This window comes from Platalea leucorodia (assembly GCF_965183815.1).
Source record: "Platalea leucorodia genome assembly, chromosome: 12".
In the NCBI taxonomy this organism is placed as follows: domain Eukaryota; kingdom Metazoa; phylum Chordata; class Aves; order Pelecaniformes; family Threskiornithidae; genus Platalea; species Platalea leucorodia.
The window spans coordinates 12,874,572-12,887,113 of NC_138834.1; the positions used below are offsets into that span (position 1 = coordinate 12,874,572).

Below are 12,542 nucleotides of genomic sequence, written 5' to 3' on the forward strand. Positions count from 1 at the left end.
TCACTTCCCGCCTTGCAGAAGCGGCTTCTCTGGTTCACTGACCTTCCTTTTCTTCTTGGGTCTTATTACCTCTTCCTGGCTAAATGCAAGATTCAGGCAGTTTATCTGTAAGAACCATCAGAAACAGTGATCATTCTCACGGTACAGGCTCCTGCTAGATGAGTCAAGAAATACAACTTCCAAAACTACAATGTGTTTTCCTGGACCCTCCTGGGTTTGTTCAGCATGATCCTGTTTTCCAGAAAAGCAGTTAGGCAAGGAATCAAAATTGGAATACCGGATGGAATTGGGACTGTAAGATCTGTGAAAGCAACAGGTTCAGCTTCAGGGACAGAGAATGGTTTTGGTGGCACAAGGAACAGTACCCATCTCCCCACTGCCAAAAGAAAACAGGAGGAGCAAGGAGACCTTTGAGAAATATAACAGCTTACAGGGCATAGACTTTTCCACCAACCTCAGATAATCATAAAAGTATGTAAAAGAAGCGGGGCACATGTCAAATTTGTGGTCACTGGAAACAGCCTTTTAGGAGGAGACATGCAGTACCTCTATTTGTACATCAGGGAAATTCAACACAAGTTGGTCAATCTCAGACACCAAAGACAACCTGTGAGTCTGCAAAAAATAACTAAGCAAAGCAAGTTTTTTTCCAAGAGGCTTAACTTCCCTCTAGAAAGACACAAACCTCCCTCAAAAATATTCAGGGGCCTACAAACCAAAAGGTTAAAAAACATGGATAAATACATGTTAGAATATAAACGGGTCAATGGTACAGGCAATTCAGACAGACCACAGAGAGATGGACAGCCAGAACAACAGTTGAAGTGTTGGCTGTGCCAAGTGACAAAAACTCACTTATTCTCGTTATCACATAACATATTTGCATTTTTACAATAATAATCCGGAGCTGCAGAGAGTAACATGTGTTGTTGCCCACCCAGAAGGGACAAAGCACACAGTCTGGCAATGTAACCTCTCTTGCTCTCACTGGAACTGAGCTGAAGGGACACACCACAGCACACCGCTTCAAGTTTGCCTCCAAAAGAAAGTTCCTTTGGATGAAAGTAAGGTGAATGAAGAGGAAAAAGAGTGCTAACCGAGTTCCTGCTCCAAAATAGGAGTACCTTACTCCAGTTTCACCAGAAAACATGAGGAATCCCGTAACTGAAGCAGGATAAACACAAAGAGTTAATAAAGAGCTATTCCAGAATGCATCCTGGAGACAAGCACAAGGTCTCCAGATTACAACATGTGGTCATTATAGAATTCCCCACTCACGTCATCAAGGCTTTCTTTCTATCTGACCTTGGTATGAGGCTTCGGTAATCTCTACATAGCAATGGTCTTTCTAATGCGTGAAATAACTCTGATTATGGATTAACAGCAAAATAGTTTGAAACAACCTCACTTTGCCTCTCTGTCGTGTTTCAAATTGTTTTTCCTCCCCTCTTCCCTCCTCTTCATTATGAGCAACATGATATTGCCTAATGCAGAAAGTACAATTTCCTTTCCATAAAAACAGAGAAAACAAGAATCTGCCGAAGTGGGACAGGCAGGTTCTCCTTCATCCTGCACACTCAGGCTGACAAAACTTCCAACGCTGCCCAAGGCGTATTTACTTGAGGAGCGAGTGATGAGTGGATCTCTGTGTTACAGCTCCTGACCTGATATCCAGCTGCTCAAACTGGCATTTTAGGCAATTATTTACTTTCCTCTCCCTGGCATCTTTTTAACCTGTCTGCTTCCTTTTCTGAAGTAAAGGGCCCAGAGGGGGGAAACACTGCATCCAAAAACTCTCCAGTGCTAACACAGCTGCAGGGTTTGTACCCTGTCCTGTTGGCCACACAATAAAGCAAAGCGGCGATCCCCAGTCTCCCGGCCCCCCGTCACCTGAATAAGGCAGCTCTCCTTCTATTTTAGCCTAAACCACATAAAGAGAGCAACACAGTTGGTGCTTTTATTTCCTCTATTGAGGAATGCATCTTCTGCAGCACAGGCAACTACTCAGTAAAGTTTTTACCCCTTTGCTATTCCTCCTAAATTTTCTGCATGGATGGGATGCTTATGAGGTGGGAGAAACAGCCACAAGGAGCAGCTGCTCACGCAGAGTCCACTGCAACTCTCCCAGTTTTCCTCCCCTTTACCACAGGCAGCGTGACCACCTAACAGGAACCTGAGATGAGAAGAGTAAAAACATCCATGCAAGCCATCAAGTGCTCTAGACCAGCACTATTCATTTGTTGAATGAATAAGATGTCAACTGTGTGAGGTATTTCACCGAAGCCAACGTGTTCTGTCCTGCCCCTGCCCAGCTACAAGTTCATGTAGGAACTCAGAGCCAGGAACAGACCCCAAGTCCAACTTCCAGGTCCCATCCTTAACCAAACACTCAAGCTTCTTCTCTTCCCCAGAAATGTCGCTGTAAATAGGATTAAGTCAGATCCTACGTATGTTTATTTGACTTTAACCAGAAAGTAAACCGCTTCAACGGTGTGGTGAAAAGCAGGAAATGCCTCCCATTGACTAAATATACAATCAAAGCCTCCAGAAGTTGATTAATTCTAATTTTTCCCATGTACTGGGATGCTTGACGTAGAATAACTGATGGCATAGCTTGCGCTGTATGAATGTTGGTTTTTTGGCTTACACAACCACTGCAGGTCCTCGGCTCCACTGCTGAGCCAGGTGCTATAAAAGCACATATGACAAGGCCCAGGCCCTCGCACACTTACCCTGCAAAGGAACCGTGCTGACAACAGGACAGGTGGGACAAGTTCAGATCAAGTAGCAAAGACAGGAACAGGCCCATGACCTCGGGGCTCTGAGTCCAAGGCATAGTTCTGGGTCTAGGTCATAACCATGAATACACAGTGAGTTTGAATCTCCTGTTTTACAATACTGCACTACGTGTAAAACAGTAATATTTTGCCGCAGAATTTTTCTGTAAAAATACAGCTAACTAGTGAATCACACAAGTGTTACTAATTTCTGGCATAAAGCTAACAGGACAGCTGCACATTGTCTGGAGAAGATATCAGGCTAAAAATAGATTAGACTTAGATTAAAGCCTTCCCAAGGCAGACTGGTGGATGAAACAGAATGAGCAGACCACAGCTACACTGCTATTCTTAGATAGACAAAATCAGGACCTAGTTTTGTGCTCTGCAATTTTCAATCCCCAGTGTCCCCACATATTCCGGCCAAAAATTCCCAGCATAAATCGAAGCAAATTTACAGCTCTTCTGACATGTGTTTTGCTTCCCAAGGCATCCTATGTAGAAAAGCTAAAATTGCACAAGAGCATTCGACTGTGTCCCTCTTTGTCCCTGGCCTGCCCCATGCTGAGGTTTGGCACTTGGCAAATTTTATGCCCTCAGAAGGGTTCCCTTTGTCAGGGACACGGAGTATTTAGTTTGGTACCTTGTAACTATCCTGACAAATTCAGAAGCACATTAATGTCAAAAGAAGTCCAGTTTTATCAAGCAAGCCAGAAGAATAAGGATTGAGATACAAGACTTAACTGCTGAAAGAAGGCAAAATGATCCTCAGGTGTCAGGGGACATCCATCATCATCAGGAAACTTTAATCAGAGAGAGCCAGCACCTGATGTATCCTGTGATTTCAGCTGCAGCTAACATTGACCCAATAGCACAGCAAATGCTTGCCACTTCCAAAAATCATGCTAGTGACCCTTTAAATTGATCCCCTAGGACCTGAGGCATCCCTGGTGAACGGCCATTTCTGTTTGGTTGAAGGCAACAATTCCCATCCACTCACTCACAGTTGGCTGCTCCATGCTCTCCAGGCACCGCAAAAATCAAGGTTCACAAGGTACGTCATGGTGTCCCGTGAAAGGACGGGAGGAAATGGACACAAACTGAAATGCAGGAAACTCCATTTAAACATAAGGACAAACTTTTTTTTTACTGTGAGGGTGATCAGCTACTGGCACAAGTTCTCCAGAGAGGTTGTGGAGTCTCCATCTTTGGAGATACTCAACACCTGACCGGACAAGGTCCTAAGAAACCTGTTCCACTTCACCCTGCTTTGAGCAGGTGGGTTGGACATGATGATCTCCGATTGTCCCTTCTGATCTCAGTGATTCTGCGAAGGCAGCACAGTGGTTAAACGCTTGACGCAGGGCTCAGCACTGGTCTCATATCAGTCTCCAGTAAAGCGACTGCACTGACATCAGTAGAATTAATCCTGATTTTCATCTGTACAAGTGGAGGAGAATCATGCTGGTTAGCATGAAAGCCAATTTATGCAGGTGGAAGAATGAAAGACACTCACTGTGGTGCTTCTGTGGAAACTTGCCACATTTTTGTCCCCAGGAAGCCATGCCAACACATCACTGACTACCACTAGTCCTCTTCCTTTTCCATAGCTCACTGTTAAAATCTTTGACATTCAATGCAATTTCTTTTTTGCGAACTGGAAGTCTCGCACGCCTACTCTATGCCTTGTGTATCTTGAAGCATTTAAAGGACTAATGAACAGATTTTTCCAGAGGAAAAAAAAAAAAAAATTCTTCAAAAATACCTGTTAAAAAAAATGTATCAACCTCTCTCCTTATAATATCTTCCAGGGCCCTCAATCACACTGTACACTGCCATGCCAGCCATTCTGATTGCCGAATCACAATCCAATATGCCTCCCAAAATCAGAAGCCTTCCCCCATAAGATTACAGCATTGTAACCGAGGAGGCGAAAAGCAATGGACACTCCTTCTGCCTATTAGGCTGCTACCCAGCTTGGTCCCTCATGGGATATTACATCTGTCCAAGCTGAATTTATGCAGATTTCTCTAGAGGGTCTCGTTGCTAGCATGTACGTTATGAACATACGTAAAGGCAGCCAGCGCAGAAGCTCCACATCTTCCCGCAGATGTCCCTCGGGTAGCTGTCAGGGAATCTGAGGGTGCAAGGGTTAAATCTCCCCGGATCTGTGGGGTGATGGGCCTCACCTCTGAATGAAGAGATCGCTAGGAAACTGTTTCCTGCACACTAGACAGGGATAACTCATGCAAGGGATGAATGGCCCCAAGACACAGCTAAGGATCTGACGCGAACTGAGAGAAGCCAGGAATTTCCTGACCTCCCTGTCTCACTCCTCCCAGAATGGCCTGGGCTCACAGGAAGGAGAGAGGCAAGCTCATCTCTGAATCTTTCTCTCTTCATTGTTTGGGTCTGTGTAGCCTCAGCTGGTTTGGAGGAGAAAACGTTCTGGGAACTTCTCATCAGATACAGCTCTCTTGATAGACAGTTAGAGATAAACCTTTTTTTTTCTTTCCTGCAAAAGTTCAAGATAATGACATTGCCACAGAAAAATGCTTTCCTATTGCTCTGCAAATGGCAGGCTTCACCCTTCAACTGCTTTCTGTCATGGCAATTTTAGAAGTGGTTTGCTTGGGAAAAAACAGACAACAAAGGTCTTGATCTCCAAGCTGTTGTTCTGCAATTGGATCCACTTGCGCTGACCTTCACTTTCAGACAGAAGCTGCGTACAACACGGAAGCTCAGCAAAGGCACAAGAACCTCCATCAGGGTGACCAGGGCCCTGGGCACCAACAGGACACTGATCACCGGCAAACACAGCACGTATCACTCGCGACGTGTCATCTCTGAAAGACTGGGTTCACACTGGCTCCCATCGCTGACACGGTCCCTTGGAGAAAGAGGACGCGGCCAGGTAGCCAAGTCTCTTGCATGGGAGCAGCAGCTGGAGGCCAGACAGGCTATCCTCTGAGGTCTAAAACAGCACTGATTTACAACATTTAGGGATGAATGTCTCCCTAGATATCTAACTTTCAGACAGCTCCAGTTAAGAGAGCTAATCCGCATGGCAGGGGAATGCCTACAGCAGGCAGCGAAGCGCAGTGCAGAGACTCCTGAGCCATCCAAACTGATTATGTCCATGCAAGGCCAAGTGTCAACACGCTTCCTCAGGTCCCACAGCAGTCTAGGAGCACAAGCACGGCCAGACTAGCGGCATAAGCAGTGTCTGGCCCTAGCTAATGAAGCCAGAAACTTGGGAGGCAGAACTGACTTGTGCTGTGCTGATAGGGCCACACCATTTCCAGCTCTGGCACAGGCTCGGTCAGGGGCAATTCAGGGCTCTCTGCACGGCTGCTTCACCGTGCAGTGAGACCGTGCTCTAAGGACCACCCCAGAACTTCAGCCCACAGCTTCCTGAGGGGAGATAAAGGCCTGCAGAGGCGTCCACATGGTCAGATTTTACTCATCTTCTAGTTCTGTTTCATTCCAAACTCATTCCACTGCAACATGTTTGCTTAAATGAAGGCAAAGCTTACCAAAATCAATTTGCAGGACAAGAACATGAAAGGATTCACAAAAGGATAAGGAAGCATGCTGAAGAATTCAAGAAGCTATCTTAAGTTCAGCGCAGGATCCCATTCTCATCAGCAGATTTCTACAAGCTAAATCAACGGGCAGCAATTCCCTGTTTTACCCAACTCTTCACAACTCCTAGAATGCCAGTGGAAAGTAGCAAGATGCATAAAGATAGCACACTGGGCTAAATCCTTGGCTGATGCAATCAGAAAAACTCTCCTCAAGTCAGCAGAGGTAGGCTCATTTACATGCTGGTGTCTAACTCTGGATGATTAAGTACAGAGATGCTTTGCTGGGAAAGGGCAATCTCTCATTTGATCCTAAGTATCATCAATCACGAGATTGCAGATAACAAGCCAGTTGAGTACATGTAAATTTTTCTCCAATCTGAAAAGCCCTCTGTCAGAGACGCTCCATGGCCGTTACTAAAGGCCAGTTACAGTTCTAACTGGACAGGAATAGCTGCTTCTCTTTTGGCAGATCTGCATCCTTTGCCTCTCCCATGTTGATTAGATAAAAATAAGCTTTTAATACTTTCATTCCTGGTTTTCCTGAAGAGCTATACGTCACGAAGATAATGACCAATAAACTAAGTTCCAACAGCACAGTTTTTATTTTTGATAACCAAGGAATCAGAAAGAATAAAGCAGTTCACTTCAGATGAAGAGCAGTAATGGGTTCCTCCCCATTTCCAAAAGCCACTTGTGACTGTGGGTACCATTTTTGAGCTCAGCACTTCTTGAATATCAAATCCTTGTACAAATACCAAATTCTGGGACGCTCCAAATTATTTTAGTTAGGTCTGAAAATCTTGGCCTGAATGTTTAACTGTACAGAGAGCACCTTTAAACCCAAGTCCCTGAGGTGCTGCTCCATGGGCAGCTGAACAGCTAACACTGCGCTGCCACCAGAAGGGCAGGTCACCCTCCCGGCCCCTCTTCGCCCGTTCCTCGCTGTCCAGTCTTGCCCGCTCCCTTACGGCAGTGCTGGTACGTGAGCGATCATTCTGTGACCTAGTTCAAAGGGATCTTCTGGTGGAAACCTAACACTCAAAGTCAGGCACTAGCACTGCAAGTCTAAGGGCTCATGTCAGCCCCAATAAAGGGAGACCTCCATGGCCCAGGCTAGGTTGTTCCCCAAGGCCCCTCACACACCAAGCCGATTAAACTCCGAAATCCAGGAGAAAACAAGTCACTTTTTGGAGACCTTATAGCTCCTTAAAGCAAAGGGCTTCTCTGAACACACCTGACAGTCAGGCAATGCTATTACTTGACTGTACTGTAGTCTGGATAGCAACAAGGTGTTCGCATTCACACCCCAACAGGACTACTTCCATCCATCTTACCTATACTTGACCCTGTTAGATAATACCCAACTCAGACTTCCCATCCACCCCAGCTTGTCCTCATTTTTTAAGACAAACTTCACTCACCAGTTTGGCTTCCTGATTCAAGTGGAATACACAATAGTCATTTGTTTTAACCACTTCCCTCAGAAAAGAAGGGAAAGTCCCTCTCATATGGAAAACAGTGTCAAATTTTTATTAGCACTGGCTTTACAATGATCATCTGCACTTTTAAACTAGTGACTTGACTTTCTTTTTCCCTAAACTGACTAAAATATTAGCCAACTTCTAAGCTATGATGGTTTAAAAAATAGTATCAAAGAATACATTAAAAAAACCCTCTGCCATGCAGAATCTACCAGGCAGAGGGCTTGGGATTTTTTTTTTTTTTTTTTTTAAAGTCTTTGGACGCATACAATGGATAAAGTGACTCTTCCATTTTTCAGCAACTAATACTGTTTCCACCACCTTCAGACACTCTCACTATTGCTACCGTATTCTAATGAAATTCACATGCTGCAAGAAAAGAGGTGTCTGGTGCTCTGCTTACAATCGTGACAGACCCGAAAGAATGTCAGAGCATGAATCAGTGAGTTACAAACAGAAAAGGCTCCTGTTTTCACACAGACGACAGAATAAACAATGATCAGAAGGAAACTGGAGGATGTGACACAAAAAAAAAAATGTGGTTAAAGTTTGAAAAATACCAGCCTAAGCACAGAAGTTCATTTCTAAGATCCAGAGTCAAGGCAAATACTTCACAGATGCCTTTTGAATGACACGTTAAGTTGTAGTCTCCAGTTGCTGTCTGGGTTAGACACCCCCGGATTCTTTTCAACAGAGGCGGAGAAAATTTTAGTAGCAATTTCCTACTCTCATTAACCTATCCTGTAAAGATTCAGTTTCTGAACATTCAAGCTCATATGATTTTCAACTAATTTGAATGGAAAGAGGATCAAGTGGCAAGTCTGGTGGCATTCAGAGATTTGCCCTGTCACTGAAAAAACCTCTGCACAAGCCCATGAATTCGAGCTCTGGTTCTGACTCAGGGTTTGGCCTGGGCAGCCTTCAGGATGGAATTAATTTCATATAATCTACTTATCTACAATTACATGCCTGGTCTACTCTCGTTCTTTGGGTTGCCCCAACAACCACTGAAAAAGAGATCAGCACCTCCAGGGGATAATTCTTCCTATCCCGGAGAAGTAGCCAAAAAGGGATAGGATCCAGTAAGTACCTGTGACTCACATGTAAAGATAGCCTGGATGCAAGAAAGGAGAGGTGAAGACCATGTTAGGCAACAGATACACACCCCCTTCAAACCTAAAATGGGGTGGTAATTTCAGAACCTTAATCCAAAAACACACACAGGTAAACCAGCCTGGTTGGGACACCGACATGTTTAGTCTGCATGAGTAATTCACAAGTGCCAGCTCCAGAGAACAGTACAAAATTCTTGTACTGGATGTATGAAATAAGCTGACCATGGAAAGTGTCTTCCTAAATGCTTCCCGTTCATGCTTATATCCCTATGCCATAATACTTTGTAGCCTCTGTGTGTTTTGATAGTGCATAATAAATCCACTAGTGTTAGCTGAATCTTGTGCCATCCTAGATGACATAATGTTCCGTGGAAATGAATTCCACCTTGCCTGGCCTATCTTAGAGCCACTAAAATTTGCTCACCTGCTGAGATGCCCTTGAGCAAGGCATCCTGTCCATCTTCTTCGTTCCACCTACAATCCAAACATCAAATAAAAATTAGCTCCAAAGTTAAAACCCTACATTCAATTGAAAAAAAAAAAATCCAGAAGCCCGATTAAACCACTGCAGCAAACAAACATGCCTGATCCGAAACTGTGTAACCTTTGCTCTCAGGCCCTGCAGTTTATTCCTGGAAACAGATTTCAGAATGAAGTGTCACCTGAACGTGCAACACATCAACTTGCAGCAGCTCCTACCGATGAAACTTAAACCCCATTTTAACCCGGTTTCCTAAGAAAACAAAGCTTAGGCCTGCCTGCGCTCTATCCAAGTGGGTGTGTGTATGGGGAAGGAGGGGAGCTGTCCCCTGACTATCGACCTTATTGGACAGTTTCAATAAAATTTGATGGGGGGTCCCAAAGCATCTCAGTTTCATGAAAACAGGCAACTGGTTAGAGGAGGAAGATCCTGTTAATATCCCCACAGTGGAAAAGGTGGCAGGATGAGTTCACCCTTTATTAGTCATCGGAGAATCTGCAGTAGAAAGACCTGAAAAGGTGACCTCATCAGCAGGCAAGCTTCTTCATTCCACTGCTTGGGGATCTCAGGAATGCTATTTACCATTTTGTCACTAGATGGTATTGTTCCACAGGCTATATCTGAGAGCCTCAAAGGTCAAATACAGCATGGTATATCAGAAGCTAGGTTGATTGAAGTGTGAGAAAAGGCTTTTTTTCATGTATTTTCATGTATTTTTTCACATATGGAAGTCATTAGCAAAATCAAAATGCAACAGCTAAAGGGAAAGAGCTTTGGTGAAAGTGTAGATAATGTAACTCGGTATTGATGAAACATTTCCTCCATATCTGAAAAAAACCTGCTGAGATAAAGAGGTGGAAAGATATTGATAAAAAATTGAATGTTTCTGTTAACAAACCAAGCATGTACAACAAGCCCTTTATTACAGTTCAATCTGATCTGACACAGAATTCAAACAGCCTGAGAAACTCTGTTCACCCATTTCACAGTAAGTGAGAAAACCTAAATATTATGCTAGGATACAGTCATGAGCACAAGCTGCTTCAGTTTTGAAACGGCATTTACCTGTATCTTGAAGGTAAAAAGAAGATGCTTCTTTTTTCCAGCCTGGATGAGTGTCACTTTTGTCCTCTCTTGAATCTGCTCTGACAGGGAGAGGGTGATTCTGTAAAGCAAATGATGCTTTGTCTTAATAGCATAATCTAAAAAAATATGCCAAGGTGGTAAATCCATAAACCCAGTGCTAATAGGGATGAGATTTTCACAGCCCCTCAGTGTCCAGGCCTTCCTTCTCCCAAGCCTATAGGTCTTTCCAGAGAGAAATTTTCTAAGAAAAACCAGAATTCTGACCTAAATGGCTTCCTATCTTCATGAGTTAGTTCTGTTAGGGTTTATTCCCTGGCACTGACCGCCTAAAATTAAATCATCAAGCCTGAGCTACCAGTCCAGGCTGCCCCTTCTGTCATTTTGGAGAGGCACCACCAGAGGACCATTCATTCCAGCCTACCTTGGTGCCTAAGGAAATGCTCTGAATTACCTGCTAAAGATGCCTCCTCCTCCACTAAGCGCAGAGGGGGGCCTAGAGAAATTAGGCACAACACACAACTTCTAGATGGCTAGAGGTAAGTGGAAGGAATCCCACCTAACTACACAGCGGAATGTGGCTTAATCCTGAGAAACACCAAGTGGAAATGCAAAACTCCCTGCAATTTTCTCCATTTTCTGCACGTCTGTGTATAAATGTGCGTGTGTGTGCGTGCGCACACGCGTGTGTTGTGTGTGCACACACGTGTGATGTGTCTCTCTGTACAATCACTGCCCTCTTCTGGGAGAACATACGAGACTCAGTGAGTCAGTGGATACGGTGGAATGAAATTCACTTTATGTCTATGGACTTCCAGCCTCAGTGCTCAATCTGCTGTAGCGCTGCTGCCCTACACACGCTGAAACCCTTATTAAACGAGGATTCTGAGAAAATGTTTTTTTTTAAGGAGAGTTTTGCTAGATAAACTCCATTCCTCCAGCGAGAACTGAATAGAGTCTGTTTCTATACCTTTGTGCTTCCCTCCTCTTCCTCTTCATCACAGTCTAACCCCTGATGGGAGATCTCAGTAGGGCCGTTCTTCTGGATCAGGTTGCTGTCAACTGTCCCCATTCTTTTCTTTTCAGTTGTCACTCTCACTTTGATGAGGTGGAACCCAGTGGAGACCGACCCTACTCTCAGGTTGACAGGATCGCCATCAAACAACAGGTCACCAGGGCTGCCATCTTCCTTAAAGCCTGGGGGCTGGTAATCTTTGGGAGTTACTACACAGGGAGAAAGAAGCCACTGATGTCAGAGAAATCAAGTTCCATCTCTACATAATCTGATTTATAAAGAACAACTGTATACCAGCCTCAAGTAACAACATCAACAACTAAAAATACTCTGGTTGTTGGTTTTTTTTTTTTTTTCAGGAAGAAGGGAGAGAATGCAAAGGAAAAAATGAGCTGGGCAAATGTTATCAGGGAGCTCAAAGAAATAATGACTTTAGGATGCTGAGATACCACTAATGTGCTCAGCCTTCTGGAGCAGAACCTGACAAACACAGGACGCCTGTTCCTCAAAAAAAACAAACACAAAAACTGTGAAGGAGAAGGATGTCTTCTTTTCACACTGCATGGCTGTACTTCTTACATGGATGTTCAACCCTTTCTTAAAAAGCATCTGCCAGCCCTGTGTGTCAGAAGGCTTCACTATGTTTTACACCATTTCTCACTGTTACCGGTTAACAGCTTCTACCATTTCACCCTCCTATGCTTTACTTACTTTACAGGGGCTCATGATTAGCATAGAAACTGATGGAAAGGGAATTTTTTTCCCCACAGCACACACGGTTCTCCACCTACCATCATTGTAGTAGAGGAGCTTCATGGTCAGGGTAATGTCATTGGGAAGCGGCCCGAGGTTTTGCATTAACAGGTACAGTTTACGGATCAGGAGCCTGCTGGCCTGTTTAACGTCCTCGCTGCACACCCCATACACAGAGTTCATTTGGTTGCTAGAGTCGGAAGAAGAATAACAGATTTGTTTTCCTCAGTCATGAATATTCACGATCTAA

General features: G+C 44.2%; 1 protein-coding gene across 1 annotated transcript in view; it reads right to left on the reverse strand.

Moving 5' to 3' along the window:
• Positions 1-12,542, reverse strand: part of HORMAD2 (HORMA domain containing 2) — a gene marked incomplete at its 3' end in the record, with an annotated part of 25,747 nt that continues 13,205 nt past the window's right edge. Inside the window, exons 9-13 of the mRNA XM_082324818.1 lie at positions 12,331-12,482; positions 11,495-11,748; positions 10,507-10,606; positions 9,385-9,434; positions 1-105 (exon numbers count right to left, since the gene is read on the reverse strand). Coding sequence (XP_082180944.1) covers positions 1-105; positions 9,385-9,434; positions 10,507-10,606; positions 11,495-11,748; positions 12,331-12,482 — 661 coding nt within the window. The remainder of the gene's footprint in view (positions 106-9,384; positions 9,435-10,506; positions 10,607-11,494; positions 11,749-12,330; positions 12,483-12,542) is intronic.